Source organism: Phlebotomus argentipes, unplaced genomic scaffold (genome assembly GCF_947086385.1).
Source record: "Phlebotomus argentipes unplaced genomic scaffold, Phlebotomus argentipes genome assembly scaffold_18, whole genome shotgun sequence".
Lineage (NCBI taxonomy): Eukaryota > Metazoa > Arthropoda > Insecta > Diptera > Psychodidae > Phlebotomus > Phlebotomus argentipes.
Window position 1 is genome coordinate 8,462,989 of NW_026776177.1, and position 27,492 is coordinate 8,490,480.

At 44.3% G+C, this 27,492-nt stretch overlaps 6 protein-coding genes across 9 annotated transcripts in view; 5 read left to right on the forward strand and 1 right to left on the reverse strand.

Annotated features, from left to right (window-relative positions):
* The first annotated feature begins 540 nt into the window (after positions 1-540).
* Positions 541-3,306, forward strand: LOC132260599 (solute carrier family 2, facilitated glucose transporter member 1). Of its 2 annotated transcripts, none has more exons than XM_059758825.1 (6): positions 541-813; positions 868-972; positions 1,031-1,191; positions 1,310-1,713; positions 1,787-2,187; positions 2,938-3,306. In XM_059758825.1, the coding sequence occupies exons 1-6, from the start codon at positions 748-750 to the stop codon at positions 3,304-3,306; spliced, it is 1,506 nt and encodes a 501-aa protein (XP_059614808.1). In that variant the 5' UTR covers positions 541-747. The 2 variants fall into 2 exon arrangements, with proteins under 2 accessions (XP_059614808.1, XP_059614809.1); XM_059758826.1 differs by lacking the exon at positions 2,938-3,306 and adding an exon at positions 2,337-2,843 and having other exon boundaries at positions 543-813.
* A 420-nt stretch (positions 3,307-3,726) lies between these two features.
* LOC132260601 (thioredoxin-related transmembrane protein 2 homolog) lies at positions 3,727-4,789 on the forward strand. Its single transcript, XM_059758829.1, has one exon. It carries the CDS (start codon positions 3,821-3,823, stop codon positions 4,634-4,636), a length of 816 nt encoding a protein of 271 aa, XP_059614812.1. The 5' UTR covers positions 3,727-3,820; the 3' UTR covers positions 4,637-4,789.
* A 26-nt stretch (positions 4,790-4,815) lies between these two features.
* LOC132260600 (succinate--CoA ligase [ADP/GDP-forming] subunit alpha, mitochondrial-like) lies at positions 4,816-6,930 on the forward strand. Its single transcript, XM_059758828.1, has 4 exons — positions 4,816-5,009; positions 5,400-5,620; positions 5,689-6,204; positions 6,274-6,930. Exons 1-4 carry the CDS (start codon positions 4,973-4,975, stop codon positions 6,487-6,489), a joined length of 990 nt encoding a protein of 329 aa, XP_059614811.1. The 5' UTR covers positions 4,816-4,972; the 3' UTR covers positions 6,490-6,930.
* Positions 6,931-7,306: 376 nt separating this feature from the next.
* On the reverse strand, positions 7,307-8,422 carry LOC132260602 (dihydropteridine reductase). Its single transcript, XM_059758830.1, has 2 exons — positions 8,108-8,422; positions 7,307-8,043 (listed from the first exon to the last, which is right to left on the reverse strand). Exons 1-2 carry the CDS (start codon positions 8,186-8,188, stop codon positions 7,420-7,422), a joined length of 705 nt encoding a protein of 234 aa, XP_059614813.1. The 5' UTR covers positions 8,189-8,422; the 3' UTR covers positions 7,307-7,419.
* A 19-nt stretch (positions 8,423-8,441) lies between these two features.
* On the forward strand, positions 8,442-16,525 carry LOC132260596 (dnaJ protein homolog 1). 3 transcript variants are annotated; one of them, XM_059758821.1, is made up of 5 exons: positions 8,442-8,982; positions 9,050-9,198; positions 9,261-10,238; positions 10,299-10,695; positions 13,940-14,042. In XM_059758821.1, the coding sequence occupies exons 1-4, from the start codon at positions 8,633-8,635 to the stop codon at positions 10,652-10,654; spliced, it is 1,833 nt and encodes a 610-aa protein (XP_059614804.1). In that variant the 5' UTR covers positions 8,442-8,632; the 3' UTR covers positions 10,655-10,695; positions 13,940-14,042. The 3 variants fall into 3 exon arrangements, with proteins under 3 accessions (XP_059614804.1, XP_059614805.1, XP_059614806.1); XM_059758822.1 differs by lacking the exons at positions 8,442-8,982; positions 9,050-9,198; positions 9,261-10,238; positions 10,299-10,695 and adding exons at positions 10,843-11,412; positions 14,308-14,542; positions 14,609-14,966; positions 15,936-16,525 and having other exon boundaries at positions 13,940-14,250; XM_059758823.1 differs by lacking the exons at positions 8,442-8,982; positions 9,050-9,198; positions 9,261-10,238; positions 10,299-10,695 and adding exons at positions 10,844-11,412; positions 14,311-14,542; positions 14,609-14,966; positions 15,936-16,525 and having other exon boundaries at positions 13,940-14,250.
* A 181-nt stretch (positions 16,526-16,706) lies between these two features.
* LOC132259117 (protein sax-3-like) overlaps positions 16,707-27,492 on the forward strand; it is a 29,040-nt gene continuing 18,254 nt past the window's right edge. The window contains exons 1-4 of the mRNA XM_059756664.1: positions 16,707-16,772; positions 17,827-17,944; positions 20,065-20,182; positions 25,624-25,850. Of these exons, the coding sequence (XP_059612647.1) occupies positions 16,707-16,772; positions 17,827-17,944; positions 20,065-20,182; positions 25,624-25,850 (529 nt within the window). The remainder of the gene's footprint in view (positions 16,773-17,826; positions 17,945-20,064; positions 20,183-25,623; positions 25,851-27,492) is intronic.

Sequence of the window (27,492 nt, forward strand, 5' to 3'; positions counted from 1 at the left end):
GGGAATTGAGAGCACAGTGCATGCAATTATGTGTGAGGAAGTGTTGAATGTTAAGTGTAATGGCGAAGCAATTTATTTTGCAACAGAAGTGATTTACGCGAAACTTCCACTAATTCTTTGATGAATTTATGGTTTGGCTCAACAGCGCACAAAAGACATCCTCTAGATTAATAGGGAGTGAAAACTGGCTGGGAAATCAGTGAAAATCCTCTAGTATTTGCACTTTTCGTATGATTGAAATCTCTTTGCAAACAGTGCACTCTTCTGGCGCTTTCTTGTGTTCATCGCAGTGTCTTTGCGGTTTCAAGATGTCGCAGATATTGTAATCGTTAGGAACAGACTCTCACACGCAAATCATCTATAATTAACGCAGCGCAATTATATGGTTGTTGCATAACGCGAAAATTTGCATTCGCTAAGTCAGCAAAGGCCAAAAACACGTACAAAATTAGCAAGTTCTGGAATTTGGGAAGTCGGAGTCTTTTTGTTGTGCGAGAGAATCCCAATTGCTCACAAGCTATTGAGGACCACGTGGCTTATGATTGTCAGAACGGCCTCTCGAAGCAAGATAAATCCCTTTGGTTGTCTTTCGTGCTCTTTATCGCAGAGACTTTGGTCGTTGTATAAAAGAAAAATGGAATAGGACTGTGCCGATAATAGCTGGCGATTTGTGAGCGTACAAGTGCGATCGGTTGTGCAATTCGGGTATAGTTAGGATCTCAGGTTGTCCTTAGGAAAGCTCTCGCGATGTCTGAACAGAAGGCCTCCTTCTTGCCTCCGAGTCCCCAGTCGGAGCAATCTCGCTTCAATGAAGTAAGCCGAGCCTTTTCCGGGCAGCGCAACAACTCACGTGTGATATCTTTGCAGGTGGAGAAGATGGGCTTCTTGCTGATGGTTGTGGCCTTAAGCACCACTTTCGGGACAGCCGTTCCTGTGGGTTACACAATAGGCGTTGTGAATGCTCCCGCTGAGGTCAGTATCGCGTGTCCGGAAGCTGTAGTCCGACATTCACCTTATCTCTTCCGCACAGTACATGAGGAGTTGGTGTAACGCCAGCTTCTTGGAGCGCTACGGCGTGACGCTGACTGATAACAGCCTGGACATCCTCTGGGCATCGATAGTATCTGTCTTCCTGATCGGCGGCTGTGCAGGATCTCTCGGTGGCGCTTGGATTGCGGATAATCTTGGCAGGTAATGAAGCCTGCGAGTTATCTCCTGAGACAATTATCAGTTTGATAGGGAGTTTTATTGGGTTATTTGTCGCTTCTCTGAATGAAATAATAATGTGTGTTTTCTTCTCTTTTCTCAGGAAAAAGTCCTTATTAGTGTGCGGCGCTCTCTTCGTGCTCGCCGCGATATTTTTCATATTTTGTCGCGCGGCAAATTCCGTGGAAATGCTAATAATTGGCCGACTGATCGTGGGTTTCGCGTCTGGATTGACGACCGCCACGCTGCCCATGTACTTGCTGGAGCTGGCACCGCTCGCGTTGCGCGGTACTCTGGGCGTGTTCTGCTCGATCGGCGTCACCGGGGGCGTCGTCGTTGGCCAGGTATTCAGCTTGCAAGAGATCTTCGGCACGGATGAGCTGTGGCACTGGGCGCTGTCCTTCTATGTGGTGCTCGTCATTATCTGCTTCTTGGCGGCTCCCTGGTGGCCTGAGAGTCCCAAATATCTCTACCTGACAGCGAACAGGAAGGACGAGGCGAAGAATGGTGAAGAAACATTCACAACTTCTGCTCTTTCTTGGCCTTAATTGATCTTTTGTTGCTTCCTGTTCATTTCCAGTTCTGCTGCGTCTTCGCGGCAACGATCCGAGCTTTGTGCAGTGCGAACTGGAGGAGATGAACCAGGAACTCGTAGAGAAGTCCGACACGCGCTCTGTGAAGTCTGTGATCTGTGATCCGGCACTTCTGCTGCCGATTGTGCTGGTGTGTGCCTTGCAAGGAGGACAGCAATTGTCCGGAATCAATGCTGTCTTCTATTACTCCGTCTCGATCTTTGAGTCGGCCGGACTCAGCTCGACCAACGCCAAGTGGGCGAACCTGGGCGCTGGCTGTTTGAATCTTGCCACGGCCTTCTTCACGCCGCTCCTCATGAAGCACTTCAACAGACGCCCAATCAGTCTGATCTCGTGCCTGGGCAGCGGAATCTTCCTCTTCATCCTCACCTTCGTCGTCAACTACATCGTGAGTACAGATTTTGTTTTCAGGCGGAGTTTACTAACCATCGTCGCGTGCCTTATTAACTCCTCAGTACATCGTCAGCAGCGTGAATGTGTTCGTTTTTCTGTGTTGTTCGAAGCTGTGAGATGAGTTTTTTTGCCACGTCCTTCCAGGACTTCGCCTCGTGGATGGCCTACGCATGTATAACGTGCGTTCTGCTCTACATTCTGCTATTCGCCATCGGCCTGGGACCGATTCCCTTCTTCCTGGGCTCTGAGCTGTGCGGCGTCTCTCATCGCGCTGCCATCATGGCGCTGGGTTCCCTGGCCAATTGGGCGGGAAACTTCGTCGTGGGCATTTCCTTTCCCATTTTGCAGACTCTCTGGGGCGCTTGGGTGTTTCTCCCCTTCGTCGTTACTTGCATTCTCCTGATCGCGCTGATTTACGTCTACTTGCCGGAGACCAGAGGGAAGCAGGCGTCCGACGTTGCTCTGCTTGTGGCGAAAGGGTTCAAGTCGAAGCCTCTTGAGATGTGAAATAAACGAATTAGATTATATTTCAGAAGGTGCCGTCGATCGTGCGATCTCAGCTGCATTTAAGCATTCTCTGTCTTATTGTTCTGTTCAAATGGACAAGATTTTGAAGACAAGCTGTGGTAAATAAATGGTTTTCCACATGGATTTTTCCTTCCTCTACTGCGATGTACTGAGGAGTTTTCCAGGGCTTGTGTTCCCTTCCATTATATCAAATAAAAATGTATTTTCTCCTTTGCAGGATTACGCTTCGTGGCTTGCCTACGCTTGCATAGCCTGTGTTCTGCTCTATATTCTCTGCTACCAAGTCGGCTTGGGACCGATTCCGTACTTCATCGGCTCGGAATTGTGCGACGTCTCGGCGCGTGCTGCGATCATGTCTCTGGGCTCTCTGGCCTCATGGGCGGGAAACTTCGTTGTGGGCATTTCCTTCCCGATTCTCCAATCTTTGTGGGGCGCTTGGGTCTTTCTCCCCTTCGTCGTCGTGTGTTTCCTCCTCGTTCTGCTGCTCTTCTTCTACTTGCCTGAGACCCGCGGAAAGCAAGCGCCTGAGGTGGTGCCGCTCATTTCCAGAGGCTTCAAATCAACACCGCGTGTGCCTTTTCAATAACAAGAGCCACTGATTCATGTTAACATTTGAGAAAAAATGACTTTCACAATCATTTTAAGCGACAACGACAGTTTTTTACGGATAGGTTTTCAGAATATATTTAGGAAGGTTGCGACAATGGGTAAAATATTGAAAATTAGTTAGTTTTCCGCGTCTTCCAATGACAATTTGTAGTACTTAAGGTTAGATAAGTAGAATTAAAGGTTCTTTTCAGATGTTCTTATGGTTGTTTTTCATTTTTTTCTATTGTGAACTTTTTGAAAAATCAGTAATAATAATGGCTAAGACAATATTATTTGTATCTCACGCAATTCATGATTTAGCAATAAAATAAGTTTTTCTAGGCAATTTGGCTTTTCTGCAACACTGGTATTTCATGGTTGTTTCAGCGATTTGAGCGGGAATAGCGACAGCGCAGTCTTGCGGGATTTTGGAGAAATCGAGCAGTTGTCAAGGGAAGAAAAACACCCGTGGGCGCAGTAATTTCGCTAATCAGTGCTTTTTCTGGGTCACGATGTCGCTGAAGAAGGACTTGGTGTTGCTGCTGAAGCCCTACTACTGGGTGAACATCCTGCTCAGTGTGTCTTACATCATTGCGAAGCGGGCGCCGTATGTCTGCACGATTCTCTTCGACCAGACCGATCAGTGTGAGCTGGACGGCCGGGAGACGGAAATCCTGTTCTTCCTGCTCATCGTGGTGATGATCCGCACGCGGAAGGCGGGTAGCGTGACGATGATCAACTACTTGACGTCCTCCTTTATGTACACGAAGTTCGCGAATCTGATTCTGTGGTTCTACAGCGACTTCCGCTACGGAATCACCTTCGGCGCCGTGTTTATCCTGCTGGCGCTCATCCTGCCAGAGCCCACGTACTCTGGCCCCGAGAATGTGATCTACTTCCGTGGCCTGCAGACGCTGGAAGAGGAGTTGGAGAGGGACAAGCGAGTGTCGTGGGTCGTGGAATTCTACACGGTCTGGAATCCGGCTTGTGTGAACTTCGCGCCTGTCTTCTCGCAGCTTTCGTCGGAGTATCATCTGGACAATCTCAAGTTCGGAAAGGTGGACTTGGGCCGCTTCCCGGAGGCCGGCAAGAAGTTCCACGTGTCCGACAGTTCACTCAGTCGTCAACTGCCCACAGTGATTCTCTTCCGCAACGGCAAGGAGGCCTCGCGGCGCCCCAATGCCGATGCTCATGGGAAGCTGCAGAAGTTCTTCTTTTCCGAGGACAACGTGAAGGCGGCCTTCGATCTGAACAATCTCTTCAGAGAGTGCAAGGAAAATCCCATCAAGAAGGCCATTGTGAGTGGCGAGCAGAAGAAGACAAATTGAGCATTTCATCGCACATCCGTAGGATCGCCATTGATATTTATTTAGCGAGTAATTAATCCCATCTCAAGAGTGTGTGCTGTAGATAGAAGAAAATGTAAAAATAATTTACGCAATATTGGCGCAATTGGAATTCGAATAAATTCAATGATTACACGTTTGGCAGTAATTGCTGGCAGAGGGCTCTGCAGTCACTGCCGTCATCGCTCTTCATCTCCGGAGAGGCAAAGTGCAGGCGAAAATTGTGTGTTTCCCTCCTGCGGGCAGAAAAGCCAAACTATCCATCTTCCCCGGTCTGTGGACACTTGTGCAGTAGATCAGTGATCAAGTTGAGAGGCCATGGCTGCCACTGCACGGATTTTCGCTAGAGTTAAAGGTACTTTTCATTATGTAATCGTCGTGTGAAAATTTGGACAATTGTCATTTTGCACCCATGACTTGAAGTCGCCTTTCCGGGAATGTGTGACTCAGTGACTCTGTTGAGGAAACTACAGCACACACGAGGACATTTCGAGGATTTCTCAACTTCTGGAGAGACACTCCAGACACTGTCCATCTCCTCAGGCAGGGCGTTTTAGCGCTTTTCAGTGCAGAGATGCTGGAGTCGAGATTCCGGGAGTGGCGAGAGCTGATAATGCCTGATTGCGGTCTTTAATTGATGACCTTGTCACTCTGCTGTGCGATGCCTCATCTTCTCCCTTCGCAATTGACAACAATGTAAACAGAGTGTCTATTTTTATAGTCACAGTGATTTGTTCTCTCGCAGATAACCTCATTCTGCCTGGAGTGCGGTTCAGCAGTGTATACCACGCCACCCGGAAGAACCTCATCCTCACGGCGGAGACACGAGTCATCTGTCAGGGCTTCACCGGCAAGCAGGGCAGCTTCCACGGCAAGCAGGCCATCGAGTATGGCACAAAGATGGTCGGCGGCGTGTCGCCGGGGAAAGGAGGCAAAACTCACCTGAATCTGCCCATCTTCAACACTGTGAGTCTTCCTATTGGCTTCCAATTCGCTTCGCCTCTGGACAATCTCCCATTTTTTCGCTTCTGCAGGTCAAGGAGGCCAAGGATGCGACGAACTGCGAGGCTACTGTAATCTACGTGCCTCCGCCGCACGCCGCCAAGGCGATCTTCGAGGCTCTGGAGGCGGAGATTCCTTTGATCGTGTGCATCACGGAGGGCATCCCGCAGCAGGACATGGTGCGCGTGAAGCACGCCCTGCTCAGGCAGGACAAATCGCGCCTCGTGGGCCCCAATTGTCCGGGCATCATTGCGCCGGATCGCTGCAAGATCGGCATCATGCCCGGCCACATTCACCAACAGGGCTGCGTTGGCGTCGTGTCACGTTCCGGCACGCTCACGTACGAGGCCGTCAACCAGACGACCGAGGTGGGCTTGGGACAGACGCTGTGCGTGGGCATCGGCGGCGATCCCTTCAACGGCACTGATTTCATTGACTGCCTCAGCATCTTCCTCAAGGATCCCGAGACAAAGGGCATCGTCCTGATCGGCGAAATCGGCGGCGTGGCCGAGGAGAAGGCCGCAGAGTTTTTGCTCGAGCACAATCAGGTGCGCTGTTATGGGAATTTGTGTGCTGAATTTGGGAACAGAATTGACTTTTTCCTCCCGTTCTTGCAGGGCATCAAGGCGAAACCCGTGGTGTCTTTCATCGCGGGTCTCACGGCGCCGCCTGGGCGTCGAATGGGACACGCGGGAGCCATCATCTCGGGCGGAAAGGGTGGAGCGCAGGACAAGATCAACGCTCTGGAGAAGGCCGGCGTTATCGTTACGCGCAGTCCGGCTCAGATGGGAAAGGAACTGTTCAAGGAAATGAAGCGCCTGGAGCTGGTGTAAGGCGGGATGTCTCACCGGCCGCACACTCCACAGAGCGTCTCAGGAAAGGTGCTCGACCATCTCAGTGGGTATTTGTCACAAGATTCCATCAATCAGAGTGTCTGCCAAGCACTTTTCTCCCCTTCTCTAGCTTCCGCTCTGGTGTCTCGAGCACGCTTTTGCCGTTCTTCTCATTATCAATGCTCATGATTTTTCCTTTTCCTTGTCCGGCAGACACTGTGCTTGACGCGATTGTGTGACGATCATTGTTATTTATAACGTTTAAACAAGTGAGAAAATTATGGATCCAGAGAGAGATAATCGGTACAGTGAAGGATCGCAACACCATAGAAGAATATTTAGTAATTTAACGCACTCTGTCGAATGAAATAACTAAAACAAGATTATTGAATTGTGGAGAGTAAGAGAAATTGTGAAATTAAACTTGAATTTAATCGAAAACCGTCAGTGGAATTATTTGGAAGCACTGCAATTTGACCCAGTTTCACCTCATTTTATTTCAATGCCACTTTTGTAAGAGAATAAAAAGAAAAAGTCCGCAATGTGCTAAGAAGAAACATTGAACTGATCTTGGAACTGATCGTGGAAAGGGGGAAATATTTCTTGACTCATGCAAGAATTCCCAAGCAACATCGTGGCGTGCGAAACCTTCACATCATTCCATGGATTTCATGAGAGATAAAGTACACCATTCGCTCGACTCACTCCACCTTGGTCAGCTTCCCTCGTTCTCGCACTGCGCCTGACTCGCAGGCCAAGAGTCAACTGTTAATGTGTGAGATTTGTGACCGGATTAGTGATAACGCCATGCCCGAAATACTGCTACGACAAATAACATGTTTAATCCATTACTGGTGAGTGTTTTCAACACTTCGAGTACAATGCGAGCGGCTTATTGTCTTCCCCGGAATGCCTGGTCGATGCTGAGATTCATTCGGACGGCACGAGCTTCGTGACCGCGTCCTGGGTGATGAGCTGCAGAAGACTGCCGCTGGCAGGGCGCTCCTCGCCCTTGGTCCACTTGAAGAAGAGCTCCGCCACAAACTCCAGCGGTGTCCAGGTGTTGAAGTCCGCCTTGGGCATCCACTTGCGGTTCATGGGCGTGTCCAGAGTCACAGGCAGGATGGCCACGACCAGAGAATCATCCGGCAGACCAGAGTCCTTGCCGGCCAGGGACTTTGTGAGCTGGTGAACAGCGGCCTTGGCCATGCCGTAGCCTATCATGCCGGGAGTGGCGGCCAGAGCGGGCTTCGCGCCTGTCAGGCTCAGCACTCCTCCTGGCTTGAGATAGTTCGCGCCGATGGCGGCGGAGATGGCGGACGTCCAGACGCTCTGGCGCCACATTAGGTCGCTGTTCTTGGCCAGATCCTTGGCGGCATTGCCGCCAGCCCAGCCGCCGGCCACGCAGATTACAGCGTCGACCTTGGAGTCGTTCAGGGCGCTGCCCACTTGAGACAGCACCGCCTTCTCCTGATCCGCCCACGTGTCATCCCGTTCCACGAGGATATTGTGGTCGGCCGTCTCATTGGGCGCCATGTCGATGCTCAGCACCCACTGGAAGAACGGGAAAAGCGCATCAGTCTCCAGTCATGGACCGCGATGCGGGTCAAGGACTCACCCAATTGTTCTTCTTGAAGTGCTGCACGCACGCGTTGCCCAACGCTCCGCGGCCACCGTAAACCACCACGCGTCCAGCCATCGTGGGAAAGTTCGAGAGACTCCAAGAAATGCCAGGAAACGTAGGAAATCAACAAGTTGGTCACTCCAGAGAACCTGACAACCTGACAATGGACACCAGCGCCCTCAAGTCACAAGAAAACTACAAGAAATCCTTTCACTTTGCACTGAACTTGGAGGTTTTTGCCACTGTCTGTTCGTGCCTCTAATCTCTCTCTGTGAGCGGTCGCGACAAGTCTAAAGCTGACTGGAGAACGGGAGAAACGAATGACCCCAGCAGCGATGATGTGCATTTTTGGGGGAAATTGAGATTTCACATTTCCCGCCGAAAACACTTCACGCATTGACCACTTGAAGCGCTGAGAGGCATGTTTACATTTTACTGTGCGTGATTGTCAAACACACGTGTTTTTACCTAGAAAACAGACCGAAATTCAGTGAAAATTGGTGAAAATTCTCTGGCATTATGCCTCCAATAGATCCTTGCACCAAATGCCAACAGAGTGTGATTGATAGTGAGTGGCTCAAGTGTGAAAGATGTGAAAGAAGCATCCACAAACAGTGCTTAGAATTCGGAACTCCAGGCGACTTTCATGGAGATGTTTTCTTCGATATGATCTGCTCTCAGTGCAATTTTCCGCAAAACAAAGACATTTTCACGCGAAGGAAGCTGCCTTGGATCATGGTGTTGGTGCTGGTGATACACAATTTGACGATAACGTCTCCCGGATTAGGGAATTACGGCTACTATCACTACAAGATTCACATCTCCAACTTTGTGGCCAAGAACTGGGTGTACTTCTTCCCACCGGATTTGTAAGGCATCTCACGAATATTTCCCGAGATTTCTGACTGTTTCTGACTGTGATGTCTCTTCTTACAGCAAACGGAAGAAGAATTGGGTGGGAAGTGTGGCTGGAACTCTGTCGCATTTCAATCGACTGTTCTTTCAGTCCGGAACTGACGAGTTGGGCAGCAATGGATGGTGGAAGCTAACCAGGAGTGAGACTCCCTTGTCATATTTCTATCACTGTAAGTTCTGCACATTCTGGGAAATGACAATTCCTCTCTATTTTTGTGTCTTTCACTTGCAGATGAGGAATATCAGAAACAGAAACAGTCTTTCATGAAGAAAGCCGCATTTTCTCAGTCATTGCCACCACCGGAGGTTAGCAGGACGGTTAAAATGGAGGTTGAAGAGGAGGTTGAGGAGGAGATGGAAGAGGTGGAAGACGAAAAATTCCCCATGAGAAACATTAAGACTGAAGAACTTATCATAGAAGACTTTATTGATCCTCTTTCAGAGGCATTCTCAACTGAAGAAATGCCTGACATTTCATCTTTGGAAAACCTGGAAGAAGATTTCTTCTTCACTTGGGAGGAAATATCAGAGCAGAATGATACAGAGGAGACTGCAACACCTGCTACAGATTACAAGTATCCCTTCTATCCCTCCAAGGTGCCAAAGAGTCTCTTCACAGCTTCAAAGAAGCCAAATTCACCCATCATGAAGGAGGAAGAAAACTTCTCAGAATTCGAGGAAACTTCCGATATGATGAGTGAATATGAAGAAGGTGAAATGCTGAAACAACTCAGGGACATCATTAAGAGGAAAGCACCTGAAGACGTGCCAGAAGACATCAGAAGATTCTACAGGAAGCTTTCAGTGAGGCAAGAGAAGAGGAAATTCTTCAAACCATTGCACAATATCGACACTTTTCCGGAAAGTGAGGAGTCAAAGAAGCCGAGAGTGATTCTGGATCGTTTTCATCAATTAACCTGCACTGGAAGATTGTCAGGCATGGAAGATGTGAAATTTTCCACTCGTCTCGTTGGCAATGTGCAGCACGAACTCTTAAAGTCGCCATACACAGGCAGACTTCTGCAGCCGTTCATCTACAGGGATTCCGTGTCACTGCCTCAATGGGTGCGCGTGATGAGTGAGCTGCAATTCACTGTGAATGATGGTAAAATTCCATCACGAGCGCCCATTGATTACTGCTACGTTCGCCCTCATCACATTCCAGCTGTGAATTCGCTGCTACAGAGGCTCTTCTGGCCCACAATTGACAGTGAGTTTGAATTATACCATTCTTGACTTGATTTCCCAATGATTTTCGCTTCTTTTCCAGTGGCCGAGTGCCTCATGTATCCGGATTTCAGCGTGATTGCGCTGTACAAACAACTGATCGTCGGCTGCGCTTTCCTCGTGCCGGATGTCGGTCATAATGAGGCCTACATCAGCTTCATGGCCGTTCGTTCTGGCTGGCAGAAAGCAGGAATTGGCTCCTTTATGCTCTATCATCTCACCCAGACGTGTCCCGAGAAGGACATCACACTACACGTTTCCGCGACGAACAGCGCTGTGTTTCTGTACCAGAAGTTTGGCTTCAAAATCGAGGAGATGATTCTCGACTTCTACGACAAGTACCTTCCGTGGGAGTCCACAGAGAGTCGTCATGCCTTCTTTCTCCGCCTCCGTCGCTGAAGACAGACGCTGAAGAGACCTTCAATGGAAGGATCTTGCTGGTGAGTCTCACAGATCTTCACATACAGAGTCTTTGTGTTGCCAAATTGTCGCCGGCTATTTATAGTGTGGGAGAAGAGGGCCGATGTATTGATCTGACATCGGCTGCGCGACGCGAAATTCAACTCACGATCATCATCTCGCGCGCGATTATCTCATTTGGACACGGGTGGGAGAGCTGTGTGGCTTCGTAGTCTCGTTCATTGTGGCATCCGCGACAGAAGTACTCTGACCGCCTTGGGTGATCATCGCCCATTTTCCTCTCTTTCTCCTCTCGATCGATTTTCCAAGCGTGATTGTTGATGTGTCGCACGGAAAATTGATTGATATCTCTTGCTTGTTGTTCCTTTTGACTTTGCCAAGACTGTGTGTGCGTGCGAAGTTATATTGCGCGTTGTGTGTCGCGACTTGACGTGAATTCGTGGTTCAGTGTGACTTTTCTTCGCGGCAGAAGTTGCAGAAAGGAATAAATAATCATGACACACCGATATATTTGACTTTCTTACACAATTCCCCATCTATCTCTCTGTGTTTTTTCTGTGTGCAAAATCCTTGTGAATTTGTCAAAGAAGCTCCACGATCGTGCTTGAGTGATCGCGTGCTGGACACAAGGCAGCTCAAATAGGGCTTATCAAGAGACACACTGAGAGGATTCCATTTGGGAAGTGTGTGATCTGTGCGCGTTTTCCATCCAATATCGTCAGCGATCATCTGTGAAGGTAAAATGGAGAGAGAGAGAGAGAGAGATCTTTAAAAAAAGAGGTTGCGCTTAAAGCGAACCACTTGACTTCGGTAGCGCTGTGCATAGTTTGGACTTATATGGAGGTGTTTGGCGAATATTTTTCCTCCTCCTTCTCATGAGTGTAGAACCGCCGATCTGCGATCAGCCGTGAGTCGCACACACACGTTCTTTTCGCTCCCTCTCACTTGCGAGAAATTGGACGCACAGAGAAGAGTGTTATAAGGAGATCGTGAAAATGAGCTTGTGGCGAGGATGGAAGAAATATGTATTTTAAAAATTCACCGATAACCAGACCCGGCTTCTGAGGAACGTGATTCTCTGACTGACAGTGGAAGATAAAAAGTTTGAGATATTATTATAAATATCGAGAGAGAACTTTTATTAATCGCTCTATTCGGGAGTTTGAGTTGCCAAAATAATAAAGAATTTTGACAGCCTTAAAATAATTTAGGGCTACATAATATCTTAAAGCAATGGAATTTATTTCAAACACGTAGATTTCTGAATCATTATTTTTTAGCGTCTATTACTTCTTTCCTTAAATTCATGGCCAGTATAGGCTGTTAGCAGAAGCCGTAGTTAGTTGAAAACATCAACCTCACAAGCAAAACACTGTCTGAAACGAAACAGAGAACCCCCTTAAGTTTGGATTTGGAAATGCTGTTTATTTCTAATGAATATTGGCCGTCGAAAATGGCATTTTGCCTAAAAACATTAGTAATAATAATAAACATTAAATGGTCGCGCGAGTTGTCGCTTGATTGCAAGAGTTGTGACTCGTTGATTTGCCGTGGAGTTTCACGAAAAAGAAACTGAGGGATTTTCTGTGATTATTTGTATTAGCTCACCACCAATACGTCGGCAGTAATTTTCTGGCCATTTTCGGTGCGGGGTTTGCTGGACAAGACGCGCGCGCGACTCATGCGTGCGCGCACCAGTGCAATTTAAATGTGGCCAAGGAGGTTTGGAAGATGATGATGAAGGAGAAGAAAGAGTCTCGCGATCGAGAGGGAGATTCTTTCTCTCGGCTGTATCTCTCTCAATATTTTGTGTGCGCCTGGTGTGATTCAATCCATATATTTATATTTAGCTCAAGGTTTTCACAAAAGCCATTCAGATGTAACTCTCTCGTGTGCGCAGACAGACACACGAAAAATTCTACTATGTGTCGTCACTATTATTTTGCGATCGCGGCGGCAAAAGGTATTGATATCGATAATAATTGTTTGAATGGAAAGCTCCGCAGACAATGCGCCTCATCGTGTGCATTGAGGGGATTGAGAGTCGATTGTTCTCTGTGCAATCCGACTGCCTGTCTGGGCTTTGTGGCCACTCAGCCACACATCATTGGGCTGCTCAATTGCCCCATCCATCCTGCGATGGGATGAGAGAGAGAGGATGTAATGATGAAATGAGATACAAAAGAATGGCGGAAATTGATTCATTTTCCGCTACAAATTGAGAAATTAAATTGTATGGGAAAATGACACAAACAGTTTATGTTTGTGGGAGACAGAAAAAGTTTTCTCTCACGGTCCCTCCCTTGAAAATTGATGAAGTTTTCACGATTTGCCGTGGAATGTGTCTCCTCTTTTACGCATTTTATGAAGAAATTGTTTGCGATGAAACTGACCTATCATATTCCGTTCGGAGGTGATTGCAAAAGTATTCTTCCTTAATTTTAATGGTAAACAATAAGCCACGAGTTTGTCACACGGAAGCATCTCGCATAGATATTGTATGAGAGCGACACAGTGTTTCTTGGAAGCTGTGAATTTTCCTCAGCACATTTCGCGATTGGAATCTATCGTGCGTTTGCGATGAGTGAGAACGAAAAAGAGCGTTTTCGAGTGGGTGGTCTTAAGTCCACGTCCAAAATATGGCATTCCATCTGTGTGTAGGTGTTGTTCTTACAGTTCATGCTCTTATTTATAGAGGAATCCCAATTGAGTGTGACTAATTGAATGAAATTCTCAGTGTGTGTTTGTATGTCTGAACAGCAGGAGCAAAAGGAAAGTTTCTGAATGTCACCGCACACCAAAAATCCCCATGAAAATTCAATGCCATGCGGATTTACATCAACAGTGACAAAAGTTACTCGTATAGTGTCATTTAAATGTTGACAATGAAGCATTTTAGAGTGCAATTTTCATGTCAGAATAATTCATTTGATCACTGTTGAATCTTCCTCTCGGCATTCACAGCACAATTGGGCTATTCTGAAAATGTGTAGGAGTTTTAAAATTAGCTTTTAAGTGAATGAATATAATTATAGTGTCTATTTATGCTGGATGTACAGTTTACCTGTCTCTTCAGCGAGATTTTAGGCCTATTTTTTCCATTCACACTCTCGACTTCCATTAAACGTCCAACATTTCGTAATGCGATAATTTATTCACGGGACATTTTTTGCAATTGTCGCTCGGCGAATGGAAAAGTTTTGTAGTATTAATCGATTGTGAAGTGTGTGATGCTGAGCGTGAGTCCTTTTGGTTGCTTTGCAGAGACAGAGAGAGAGTGGGCGGGAGAGCGAGAGCGCCGGCGGAAAATAGCGTGGAGGACATTGCAAGTGGGTGGAGGCCAGCGTAGAAGATGGGGAAGGACTACTATAGGATCTTGGGCATTCAGCGCGGAGCGACAGATGAGGACATCAAGAAGGCGTACAGGAAATTGGCGCTCAAATACCATCCGGACAAGAACAAAACGCCGGGAGCGGAGGACAGATTCAAGGAGGTCGCAGAGGCTTATGAAGTGCTGTCGGACAAGAAGAAGCGCGATGTGTACGATAAATTCGGCGAGGATGGTCTGAAAGGACGTGAGTAGATCTGTTTTCTTGACTCTCTGTCTGTGATTTACCGTGATCTCTCGTCAGCAGGAGCGTCAAATGGCGGCGGACCAACAACCAACAACTTCACATATCAATTCCATGGGGATCCGCGGGCGACATTCGCCCAGTTCTTCGGCTCCAGCAATCCCTTCGCCGCCTTTTTCGACCTGTCGGACAACCTTTTCGAGAAGAACAGCATGTTCGACAGCCTGGACACGGACACAGATTTCTTCTCACCTTTCGGCTTAGGTGCACGACACGGCTTAGGCGGAGCATTTAGGTGACTATTTATAGAGAGAGAAAAAAGAGTGAAAAGTTGCGAAAATTCCCTCTCATTCCACACCAGATCACATTCATTCAATGTTCACACGCCACTCAAGAAGGAGAAGCAGCAAGATCCGCCCATTGAGCACGACATGTACGTCACCTTGGATGAGATAAACAAGGGCTGCGTGAAGAAGATGAAGATCTCGCGGAGAGTCCTGCAGCCCGACGGCTCGCCGAAGCGCGAGGAGAAGTACGTGAGCATAGCCGTGAAGCCGGGCTGGAAGTCGGGCACGAGAGTGACTTTCCAGAAGGAGGGCGACCAGACACGCGGAAAGATTCCTGCCGACATTGTCTTCATCATCAGGGATAAACCGCACGCGATCTTCAAGCGCGAGGGCAGCGATATTAGATATACGGCGAGGCTCACACTCAAGCAGGTCAGTTGAGATTCTTCTCCTTCTACGCAATCATTCGAAATTGTCTATATAATGAGACGACAGAACGTTAAGATCTTGAAGAAATGTCGTTCAATGTGCTCAAATTTTGACACACAAAATTGGATTTCAATTATTTGAATGATCGTTTGAGTAGCGTGTATAGAAGTTTTATTCTCGAATAATTTGACATCAGTGTTCTTTCCAATTCAAATTGTTCAGTGATTTACATTGACAATTTAAAATGTCAACACACTGATTTGGTTTGGATTTAATGCATTTTGCATTCTTGTTAATTGCAAGAGTAATTTTCTGCTCAAAATTTTATGATCACATCCAAATTGTTGTAATGAAACCAACATTAAACATGACAATTATCCACTCATTATATTGGGCGTAATTTAATAATTCTTCCCACTTTAAACTATATGTTATTGTTTATGTGAAATAATCGGATGTGAGGATAAAATCGAGCGCTTCGCAGTCGCCTAATTGATTGGGTGTCTTGCAAAAACGCCACTCTGGCGAGGCATAAAGAAAATATTGACACGAGATCTAACAGTGAAATTCAATCTCATGTATGACTCAATCTGGCCAAAAGTGCGACCAACACAGAGACGTGATTTTGGGCAATTGCGAAGGAAGCACGCTTGAGGCTGCGAGTCGTGGTTTTTTTGCGAGCCGGAAAACTGGCTTCTCTTGAGACCACGGGAGAGGAAATTCTGGCCAAATGATTAATACACTATAAATTATTTATTTGTCTCTTTTGGTCCACTCTTTCGGGAGGGTTAAATTAAATAAGAAGAGAATAAATTTATCGCACACAGAGTCGAACATGGTGAAAAACGTGTGTTGAACGCCTTCGGAAGAGCCATTGAATTAGCATTGAGTTTTGGGCGACATGAATTATCTCTTTTTGGGCACTTGTCGCTTTTTTCTCGACTTAATGCCGTGTTCCTGTCTCGTTTGCAGGCACTGTGTGGCGTCGTGTTTGAGGTTCCCACGTTGGACGGGGAGAAGATACGGATTAGCACAATGCAGGAAGTCATCAAGCCGAACACGGTGAAGAGAGTGAAAGGATATGGACTGCCATTCCCCAAGGAGACAAATCGCAAGGGCGACCTTCTCATTGCGTTTGATATTAAATTCCCGGAAAAGTTGACCGCGGCCGAGAAGGAGCTTCTCTCTGATCTCCTGCCAAATTGATTAGGTTTCTTTTTTGTCCTGATTTGGTCCCTTTTATCAAATACTCCACATATATATTTTCTTCTTTTGTGAGACTTTTATCCCGGAACGGCGAACATCGCGTCCCTTCGATTATCCCAGTCCAATTTTATCGTCAGCACGCGCTCACGACAAACACCGCACGCACAGAGATGCAAGAGTATAAAGAGAGAGAGAAAGAAAGAGAGAAAAGTTTAATTTATTAATGTCCTTCTTAAATTCTATTAAGAGATTTAATGTGAAAGAAAGGAATTACTATGATATAAATTTAATTTATATATGAAAAAAGGAAACGTAACACTATCTCATAGTACGAATAAAATTTATCTTTTTCAATAGATCTTCCGCCCCTTCTTCAATCCATGTTTGTTCAATAGGAATTCGTCAAGGGGAATTAATTTTAATGAGAGAAAAATATTGATTCGTGGGATTATTTTGGGCCTGAAAAAAAGGAGGCGAATCGAAGAAATGAACAAGAGAGGGTGAGAGTATTAGGAGAGATTTTTGATACCGAAAATAATGCCTGCTTCGCAGTTCTCTCACACCACAATTTTCTATGTGGCACAACAGGAGACAAACCACGCAGTAAATAGTCGATTTTATGGCTGTGAATATTTCTGGGGGTTGCAGAGAAGCTTTTCCAGAGATTGCCGATGAAATTAGCGCAGCAACCATTCAATATGTCACGAGGGAACGCTGGGCTGTATATCATTATCTTTTCCGCTGAGATTTGCAGAGAAAAATCCCACTCTTGGCTGTCGTTTCTGGAAGATTTTTGGCGCCAGCGGCTGATTGCAATAAAGTTTTGGCGATGCGAATTGCAAATCATGCCACAGAGTAAAGAAATATTCCGGCTTTGTTGTGCTAGTTTGCGGTCAGTGAATTTCAGTGATTAAACAGAAACCGTGATGAGATTATGGGGAGAATTGTGCTGCGCGAGAACTCTGAAATATTTTCCTGCTTCCTTTTGGGAGTGTTCTTAAATTTTATCATCCAAAAACCATATTAGTCAAAGTGTTGCTCAAATGATACAAATGTTGTTATTTAATTCAGTGAAAAAAATGTTCAAAAACTCTTGCATTGCTATAAAAGTGGCATTATTAAGTGAGTATGTTAGTTATTTATTAGCTTCGAAACGATCGACTATTTTTCTTCCGTTTTTTCCTCATTGTTCTCACATCTCAACACCCACAAAAGGAGTCACAAAAATACTTTCTTTATTGCGAAAACGTCTCCTTGAATTAGCGCCACGTGGCGCAAACATAAAACGGCTCTTTTTTCCTTTTCTATGTGCATCAAATTTTTCCATCTCGCTTTTCGTCTCCCTTGAATTTGTCACTCGCTCGTCAAATTGCCAAAGAGAATTTAATTATAATGTGCAAAATTTCCCTCTTTCACAAAATCCCTTTGACTCTGTCGGAGTTGTAATCGTGCGGCTCAACAATACTTTATCCTCGGCCGAAGCCACGCGAGCGAAACATCAAATGAAAATCCTTTGGCATTTCATGTGCCGCGCTCTGCAAATGAGATATTCCATGATAACAGTTCATTTTGCTGAGAGATGGGAAATGTGCCGAAAACCAGGTCACCAATTTATCAAATATCAATCTGCGCCCGTTCCCCCTTGAAATCCAATTAGGGCGGCAGTCTGCGAGGATACAAGGATGGTCCGGTGCCAACTGAGGGACGGGGACATTTTTCCGTTGCCAAACACATTCGCTGGGGCGGGGGAAGTGGGCTATTTTCCACAATTGGAGGTAATTGCGGTGGAATTTATGAAAATTGAAACGTCATTAAATTTCATTTCCTTTTCGGGGATGATTTTGGTATTTCAACGTCTTCTTGAACGACGAAGAAATGACAATGTTCCAGTCTAGTCTGGAGGATATTTTTGACGATTGCGGCTCCTGATCCAACAGAATATGAAGAAATAAATTGATATCCATGGAAAATGATGGGAAATTGAGGTGTTCACTATAATTTCTTGGAATGTGGAAAAATACTCACTACAAAGCAGACACCTTCTCATAGGCACACAAAGTATTTGCGATGCATAAATCATCGCCTGAAGCAATTTTCCTGGATGAAATTGATATCATTTTTCAGCTAAAGAGCTTTAATATATACTATACATATGACGATGAATACTTTTAATATTTGTTCATGGCACAAGATTTATTCGCGATGAAATTTTTAATTTTCTCCTAATCCGCACTCATTTAAGCCAGGATTAGTGGTTACCAAGGATTTTCAGAACCCTGAAACACTTGAGATTCGCAATGCCGGCAGGAAAATGTTCAATCCCGGCGCTGAAAATCCGCTGTGCAGAAATCAAATGTGAAAATGAGTGCGGAATTGTGTGAGAGAAAGAATCCATGAAATTTCAATGTGGACTTTAGCCCAAACCCTCTTTCTGTTCAATCACAGTAAATTAGTGGGATAAATAAGTAATAACATGCTGGCTAGTGTGTGTGAAGCAACAGAGAGGAATCCAACATCCCCTAAGCTTTGGATTACACAATAACAATGTCCTTCTTTTTGCGTCCTTCTCTGTGTTCATGCCGGCACAGAGGGACAGGAGTTTGTTGTGTATTTTTTCCCTCCGGTCTGTTCGCTCTGGCAAACTGTGACTGGGAAGCATTAGATGACTATCTCACCTCCACGACTTCCCTCTATTTCGGTGTAATGCTCGTGTACGCATGTGCCATTCCGACAATCATCCCTCGTGAGCGTGTGCCTGGAATTGCTGGGAAGTGCACAGGAATCGATTGCCTCTCCAGCGAATTCCCCTTCAGACGCGAAGTCCCCTCTTTCGGTGCACCGCGATCATGATTTGCCTGCTCTCTCTCGAGAGTCTCTAGAAAGCGTCCACTCAGGACACATGGCACTAATGGCAAATCTCTATCGGTTTACGCTTGTTGTCGCTGCTGGGCGCCTCTGTCGCCTCTGAGATCCGTTCCAGAGGTTCTCCGGAAGTTGTGCATGTGAATCACGACGGACTGTCGCACATTTTAGGGGATCAGTGATTGCAAGGGCGCGTGAGAGTGTGTGCGTGCGCTCAGATCGGCGCAAAATCCGCACATGCTAAAAGTGAATTCGAAGGGGACATCTTTTCCCTCCAAAGAGACACTCGTCGACACATCGCAACTCTCAGTTGAGCACAAGATTCCCAGCAAGGAAGTGCGTCTCTGTGATTGCGAAACACAGTCCTTTCCGGCTGGACTCAGCAGATGGTCTTTCTGGCCACAGGATTTCGGAGTGTTTGGCAAACAGTGCGTTGTGTGAAAGTCTGGTTTTCCACCCACTCGAGAAAAAAGGACTTCCACGAGGAGTGAATTTGTGTTTATTCATCACTTCCCGGGACTCGCTGCCCATTCTCTCGTGGTGTCTTTTTCCAACCAGCCAAAAACAACACCGAGTAGTGAAAAAGAGTGGTAAAGTGTCTCTTTTTGTGTTCGCATTCATCATCGTGTATTTCGGAACGTGGATTTTAATCCGTTTTACGTCTCTCGTGCTATTCTCAAGCGGCTTTTTCCTCGTTTTCCATAGAGTATTTAAATTTCATCCAGCAGCTAAATATTCCATGACAGACAAGAGATTACCGGCACAATCAAAGACAATCCCAGGCAGAAAGCGTCCTGCGGAGGCATGAATCAATTCTAACTGGTGATGATTTGTGGCTTGCGCGGATATTATATAGAAAAGTCAATTAACATTCGTGCTTCAATGTTGATTTTCACATTGTCAAATCCATAGAGACGCCAGTGAAGCATCCGCGCGCGCGAGGACAAGAGGGTGGAAAATCCCTTGAGTGTGTGTTGTTAAAATTTTATAAAAGGGATTTCCGGTCATGGAATCATCTTGAGAGACTTTTTAGGTGGTCGTCCACCACTTGGGGAGAAGGGAAAGTTGTGGATTCTCTCACTCCCCCAGCTCAACAATGACCCAACTTTTATGGCTTTTCGTCATCGTGATGTATCCAGCATTCATTCAAGGTAAGTGATACCCATTCTCCTCCAACTTTGCCACAACACTCTGCCCGAACCTCTCCCTCTTCCATCCGCATGCCGACTCCTTGCGGAGGAGGAGAGCCAGTGTCCTTAACTTACTCGACACGTGTACAGATTTTTACTTACAGTTGAAAGCCATCATTCTCTGGTCAAGCTCTGGGGATGTTTACCCAGAATTTGTCCATGCAGGGATGTTGAAGGGCTGCTTGTAAGGCTACACAGATTTTTAATGATAAATTCCATTCATATTGCAAGAGACTTTCGCAAACAACTTTCTTGTTGGAATTTTTCCCAAGATATTTTCTTACAGAAGCTCGTAATTCAATATTCCACTATATTTCTGCAACTAATTCCTCCCCTTTCTTCAGCAGACGATTGCTTTCGGTGTGTTGCATTTTCAAATGCATAAAACTGCCAAAAGGAATTTCTCATGAAGGAGAAAATTCATTATGGAAATGCTGCCACACAGTAGATATATTGTTTGTGCACCTCTCATATTTATCTTTGCAACTTCTCATTGGAAAAGTTTTTTGCCTCCAGGAAATCCTCATTATTCTCCACAGAAAAGTCTATTGAAAATTGATCTAATGTGTGCAAGATAATACTTTGCGTGGTAAGTTTGGCAAAGTTATCACTATAGAATTGACTAAAATAGCTTTTATGAGATTGAAAGCTTCGATGAAAGTTTACGATGAAATAGAGTCTATCGCTTTTAGCTAATTTTGTGTACGAAACTCAATAGAGTTGTGTGATAAATACAGGCGAATGTTATAAAACATCTCGCTTAATTGGTAAGTTTTATCAGAAAATGGGAATCGTGTTGAATTAATGGAATCACGCAGAGTCACACATTTTCCTGGTAGAATTTGCGAACATTCTAACAATGTATGGATGGGGATTTGTATGCAAGAATTCACAGATTTCAGATTATTAAGTCATTTACTGCAATCAAACATCCAATTTGAAATTCAAGACAGACTTTTCATGCGAGAAAATAGATGCATTATTCAGATGATAAACACGTTTGACTGGATCTAAAATTAATACCCTGAATCACACTGAAACTTGTATGAATTGAACTCTGGCAGATGTCTTCGGGGTACTTGCAAGTGAAATTCTTTGGGGCAGAATGATTTTTACATAAAATACCTGAGTGACAGCGATAGAATTGCGTGTAATTTATCAGCATGCCTGCGGTCGGAAGAGGGGAAAACTGCTGATGAAGAAAGTGAAAGAGGATGGAAAATGAGGAAAAGTACACAAGTGGGTGGGTTTGGTTGGAAAGAAAAGCGAATTGGGGCATAAAATATTAATTAGCTATTACATTTCCGATTTTTCTCTCTCATTCATTCACCCTCAATGTCTTTTCTTCACTGTGTCTCGTCCTTTCTTCTCTTCCACCTCCTCTTGCACACTTCACTTTATTTGCCAACCCCACCATTGCGCCAACCCACTCGGCTCCTCTTCAGCTCAATTGTTCGCCAAGGGGTTGACTTTGAGTGAATGAGAAAATATGAGGATATGTCTCGTTGTTGTGTTTTTGGCGTGAGTTCATCAACTTTTGAGCCAAAACAGTATTGATAAGAAGACGATGCCAAAGCGAGCTGTGATTCATGAGTTACGCATTGAATTGATTTATCTTTCTTCTAGAATTGCTTTCTTTAAAATCCTGTCCTAACATCCCCTGAAAATTTGCTGAAATATCCCAGTTCTTCCAAGCTTTTCCTTTCCCCATTTTTTCACACCTTCGATCTTTGTCAAAATGTCAAATTACTGTTGTACACATAGCACACTTCTTAACAATGTGATGATTAAATTGACCTATCGCTTTTCTTCATCAAATTGTCTGTTTTCATTTCAGTTCATGAGTTAATCAGGTTATCTGAAGATATATCGACCAAATTCCACTAGAAATGAACAAAATTTGTGAAGAAAACCTCTGAAATATTTGATCGTCACTATATTCTGTGTTTGCATGCAATAACTGTGATTTCCTGCCAACAATCACAGACTCCTCTTCCTCACTTTCTTCCTCGAAAGCAGTGCTTCTATCGCTGGCAAGTGCTCGAGGGCGACAATGTTTTGGGTGCACTCTATCGATCCGGAGAGCCACGCTTCTGCCCCCGCGAAATGAAAATGAAAATATATGTGAAAAGCATTGGGGTGAGTGTGTATGTAAAATGGTGAGGGTTGGAACCCTAAATCGATTATTTTGGGCACTTTCCTTCGCGTCCCCTCTCTTTCACACCTTCAGGGGGAGAATGCTCGTGCAATTTCATCGCAATTTCCTCTTTTCACGAAAATTAACTGCTCACCTTCCGCATTTAATCTTGCCATTCACGCCTTTTTTCACTGGCTTCACACTCACATCTTGAAAATGAATTTTTATTGGCAATTTATTCCCTCCACTAATTCATCTCGTCACATTTTAATGAAATTTTCCCTCCGATTGCGCGGCTCAGACTCCAGAAGACACTGCGAGCAAAGATATAATTAGACGTGGAGTGTAACTTTCTTTGCAGAAGACATTAGAAAATTTTTGGTTCTTCACAGACACACCAAAAAGATTGGCGAAGTTTCTCCACGAGTGCAATATTCCAAACCCACTCGATAGTTTCTGCAACTTTTGCGAAAGAATTCACGGAGTTGAGAACTGTGAGAACTAGAGAAAGAGATGCCTTTTTGGTCCACCACTTGAGCATTTCCCGTGGAATTACCACAAGTTTTTTCTTCCCGTGCGCTGTGTAAGTGGAGGTAGAAATTTGCTCACTTAAGCGCAAATTGCCTGACTTTGCCGTGGCGAAAAAACTTCTGCAATATTTGGTAAAATAACAGAACGAGAGAGAGCAGAGTTGGAAATTTCCCTTGTTTTTCTTACAGTCCCGAAAATGCCGCGCCATGGAATAATAACAAGAAACACGCCTCGCGATGCCTGAATCCCATCCAATTTACCTCAATTTGTGATTTCTAGTGTTTTGCGTCTCGTGCAATTCAATAAAGTCCTCGGGAAACTCGAATGGTTATTATTTGATTAGGAATTAGTCAATATTGCTAAATGAAATCTTGAACAAAACTATGTTAGCTGCTTCGAAAGTATTTTGAATTTCCAGAAACTTTATTGCATGCAGAAAGTTATGAATATTGGCAAAATTAATACTTCACAATGGAAAATCAAATTCGCCATAATGGGTAAAGTTCGATAAATGACCATCATTGAAACATGTTACAAATTAATCTATTATTCAGCAACTATAAATTACTTCTGCAGCGACTTGTATGAATGTCATCGGGATAATTTATAAAATGGTCACATTAAAACGCTCTCACAATGCGCGATGGAAACGTGAAATTATTTTAAAATGACACATAAATCGCTGTGAATTGTTTCAGCATCCATTGTATGGATTCATTACACTTTCTTCGCGTGAAACAATCCCTCCGCAGAGGGTGAATGTAGTGTTAAAAAGAAGGGCAGAGGAGAGTTTGAATAATATTGTGTATAGTTGCATGATCATATGCCACTCTTCTCAGCACATGGTGAAGGTTGGATTGTCATAAGTGGCCCAATAATGCCAAGGGGATGGAAAGTGTTATGAAACATTTGCGAGAACAAAGAATTCCCTGCTGATGAGCTCTCTAGTTCATTTAGGGTCATTTCAAAAATGCTATTGTAAATTATAACCCCAATTGTTACACTTAAACCCTCATTTCACTTGCTCACAGCCATATTTCTGCCCTTATGCCAAAGCCCCACCCCGCAAATCCCGCAAATGCTGTGTGGGAAAATGAAGCTGAATAATAAATTTCCCTGTTTTCCAGTATAAATTTAAAATTAGAGTCGGTTGAGACAAAATGCTCTGTGGCGAAAGTTTTTCCTGGGCAATAAATATCGGCGGCGGGAATTCATCCGATGTGTATATAAATTATCGAGAATTTTGGGACAAGCTTTGTGAGTTTGCTCTCAGTGTCGGTGATCACACTAGTTTGGCCCCAGGATTGACATATTCGGAAATTGTTTCCGTCAATTTGGTTATCGATATCAAATTTTCCCTGCACAACAATTTCCCATCTCACCAGCCTTTTCCAGATACACACACACACACACACACGCTCGCGCTCTGTTATTGACAATATTGAGGCCTTCTCCGAGGCACAAGTGGTGGAAAGGACTTGAGGGAGAGACAGAGGATAATATAATGAAAATAAATGTGATTATGTCTCCCATATTTTTGGCAGATTTTCCACTCGCACCCACGATGACGCCGAAAATTTCCATTGAGTTATATTGCAAAAGGGAGTGTGAGGAGGCGCTCTCATGGTGTAAATTAAAAGGCTCCTAAAGAGTGAATTCCAGACTCTCCTTTGTGCAATATTTTGTGGGTAGCTCAATAGCAATGGCTGGCATTTAAGCTCCTCCACCCGAACTTCCCACACCCGCTCCGCTTCATTCACACAATTCTCTCAAATAAGTGAATTTATGCTTAAACGAGATAATGCAAATCACGGCATTTGCCCCATAAAACACTAAATACAGACGCATGATGGTGTATAGACGAGATATGCTGGAAAGTTTTTGGGTGGAAATCTTTGGGATTGAACCCCTTTTTTCGCCTCTGCCTCGAGGGGTCTTTCCACTCCGAATGCAAGATACCTTTACCCAGGGGGCACTATTTTGATAAAGGCTGAAATTCACAGCAAATGATCTTGTTATGAATGGAAATCATGAGTAACAAAGTTTGCTGGAAATCGAATAATTAGATAATAACACTGTGTGCCACGTTTGCCATTTTCTTTGCCATTTCATCGATGTCTGCTAAAGATTTCACTCAATTTACAACAAATATAGTGTAATCTAATTCTTTTCCTCAGAATAAATCTGTGTGCTAGCTTGCAAATAATCCTCTCTAAATTCCCAATTAATTAGTCTCGCATGAAATGAGTTGTGCTGAAAGTTCAAGATCCTATTTCAAAGGAGAACCTGCTACTTTTGAAACAAGAACCTCTCTCTATGCGCTTTTTTCCATCCTTGCGACCTTTCCCCGAGACTGGAGTTTATACAGTGTATAAAAAAGGGGTCTCTGGCATCAGGACGAGGGGTGAAAATCACATTCGTCTTCCCTCTCACATCAATACACTTTCCGTGTCACCCGAGGAAGTGTGAGATGGTGTTGAGGAGTAAAAACTAAAGAGGGATTGACTCCCTCCCACTCCGTCGCCCTTCATGGCATTTGCTAACAATAAAATTGTATAAATCAACCGGAAAGGGGTGAAATGCCATTCATTTGTCATATTCCACACAATTCCGTCTGTCGAGCTGCTGAGCCTTGGCTTCTTCAGGCTGGTCTCTGGCACCTCCTCGAGTTTCATCCGTTTGTCCGCCCGGCACACAGCACACCAGGAGATTATTTGCAATATTAATTTTGCAGGGCATCTTCTGACATCCATCCACCCATCATCCGGCTAAATCAAACAAACAAATGGAGAGAATGTGCTCTCATTGTCTATCAAATGACTGCTCTGGCGAGGGCGCAGATGAACAGAACCACTATACACTACACCCGAGCCAATACACATTCCTCCACTCAACTATCAATTTATCTGTCTTTCATGTCTCACTCTCAATTGACTCTTGTGACTCTCGTGACGACCCGAGGTAAAAGCCCCATTTTCCCTCCTGGGCATTGCAATGAAAACTTTTTCCCAGAACGTTCACTCTTCCATCTTTTAATTATTTTCCTGTGCAACGGCCGAGCAATATGAAACGATGTACGAAAATGAAGCCATATATGGCTGTGATTTCGTCTGCAATTCACTCTCGGGGCATTTTTTTTTCTGTCGTAAACGCTTCACGAGGGGAACATTTTCAGCTCTTTCGAGACGATTTACACTCGATAGAAAATGCTAGTTTGAATGCTTTTTCACAGTGTTTAGAGAGAATTGGCGAAAATTATTTGTGGCTGTGTTTTAAAGTCAAAGTTTTTCAACAATATTCCTGAAACGCTTCTCTAGACATTAATTATGATTTATTGCACATAAAATCATTCAAACAATTTACCAGACGCTTTAATTAGTACGCTTAATGAGCGAAAGAGCATTTACATTCGAAAAATAATAATCAGAATATGATAAACGGGATCAAATAATGGCAATAAAAGTATCATTTTCAATGATATTGCGTCAATTAGTGCAATTAACCATTCATTTATCAGTTGATTTTCATAGATTTCTTCATATTAAATGGGCCTTTTTATAGCACAAGGATTTTGCGAGAACCGTCATGTTTTTACTGCAAAAACATAAATAAGTTAAAACATGCGTGTTTTATTGAAATTTGTACCACAAGTTCAACCATAAACATGTTGGATATTTTTTATACGAAAGTAATTACATGTTATTTTGCATTGCAAAAATTAACTTTGCTGTTTACCATCAATTACTCACACCGTTTTGTACACTGAATGTTGAATGCAAATAATTGAAAGTTTTTCTGTACATCCCTATCAACACAATAAAATAATTAAAATCATCCTTGGGGCAATTTTCTCTCGTGCGCACATTGTATTGAAATTTACGCGGGACACAAATGAAAATATGAACACCACTTCCTTCCCGCATTTTGCACACACGCAAGCTAGACAAGTATTATTACCATTTATCGGTGGGTGGAATTTAACGTTGGCGAATGAAAATTAATGAGTGTGATAAATAAAACATTAAAAATATTAACAAAATGTGCAGTGAATGACAGTGTTATTTATAATCAAGCATGAATTTTGCGTGTTTTTTGCTCATTTTCCGGGTTGATACTGTTATGCAAACAAGGATGTATTTTTACGGCAACACTTTAACCTAAAGTAGAACAATTCATTATGTATTTCTTGTGCAGGAGCCTATTTAAGCATCCCTCTTGTTTCTGCACTCATGAAAAAGTATTCACAGTTAAGAAAACAAGAACAAGAGCGATTCCAAGTACCAACACAACTCTTCGCGAAAGAAAGGAGCGCGAAAAAATACAATTCTCCGGACAAACAATAGAGTACGGCATAAAAGTGAAGGAGCGAGAAAGGAAAAAAGTAAACTTTTGCATACACAATAAATAAATTCATGATTGCATTATAGTCGAGGTTCGGAGATCTCGGCGCGGAGTCAAAGCTCAAACGGTCTACAAAAATGAGGAGTGTTTAAATGCAAATTTGCTGGAGTTTTTTCTCACTCTCGACGGGGAAAAACTCTGAGAGTGCACTCATTCCACCCAGATTCGTGCCCATGGATGAAAGCATGCTGGCACATTGTCC

Coding starts and splice junctions, on each gene's coding strand:
- LOC132260599 (XM_059758825.1), top strand. CDS start 748: ATGTCTGAACAGAAGGCCTCCTTCTTGCCTCCGAGTCCCCAGTCGGAG. Junction 1,192..1,309: donor ATTGCGGATAATCTTGGCAG/GTAATGAAGCCT, acceptor CTCTTTTCTCAG/GAAAAAGTCCTTATTAGTGT. Junction 2,188..2,937: donor CCTTCGTCGTCAACTACATC/GTGAGTACAGAT, acceptor TCTCCTTTGCAG/GATTACGCTTCGTGGCTTGC.
- LOC132260600 (XM_059758828.1), top strand. CDS start 4,973: ATGGCTGCCACTGCACGGATTTTCGCTAGAGTTAAAG. Junction 5,010..5,399: donor GATTTTCGCTAGAGTTAAAG/GTACTTTTCATT, acceptor GTTCTCTCGCAG/ATAACCTCATTCTGCCTGGA. Junction 6,205..6,273: donor TTTTGCTCGAGCACAATCAG/GTGCGCTGTTAT, acceptor CCGTTCTTGCAG/GGCATCAAGGCGAAACCCGT.
- LOC132260601 (XM_059758829.1), top strand. CDS start 3,821: ATGTCGCTGAAGAAGGACTTGGTGTTGCTGCTGAAGCCCTACTACTGG.
- LOC132260602 (XM_059758830.1), bottom strand. CDS start 8,188: ATGGCTGGACGCGTGGTGGTTTACGGTGGCCGCGGAGCGTTGGGCAAC. Junction 8,044..8,107: donor ACTTCAAGAAGAACAATTGG/GTGAGTCCTTGA, acceptor CCGTTCTTCCAG/TGGGTGCTGAGCATCGACAT.
- LOC132260596 (XM_059758821.1), top strand. CDS start 8,633: ATGCCTCCAATAGATCCTTGCACCAAATGCCAACAGAGTGTGATTGAT. Junction 9,199..9,260: donor CTTGTCATATTTCTATCACT/GTAAGTTCTGCA, acceptor TTTCACTTGCAG/ATGAGGAATATCAGAAACAG. Junction 10,239..10,298: donor CTTCTGGCCCACAATTGACA/GTGAGTTTGAAT, acceptor CTTCTTTTCCAG/TGGCCGAGTGCCTCATGTAT.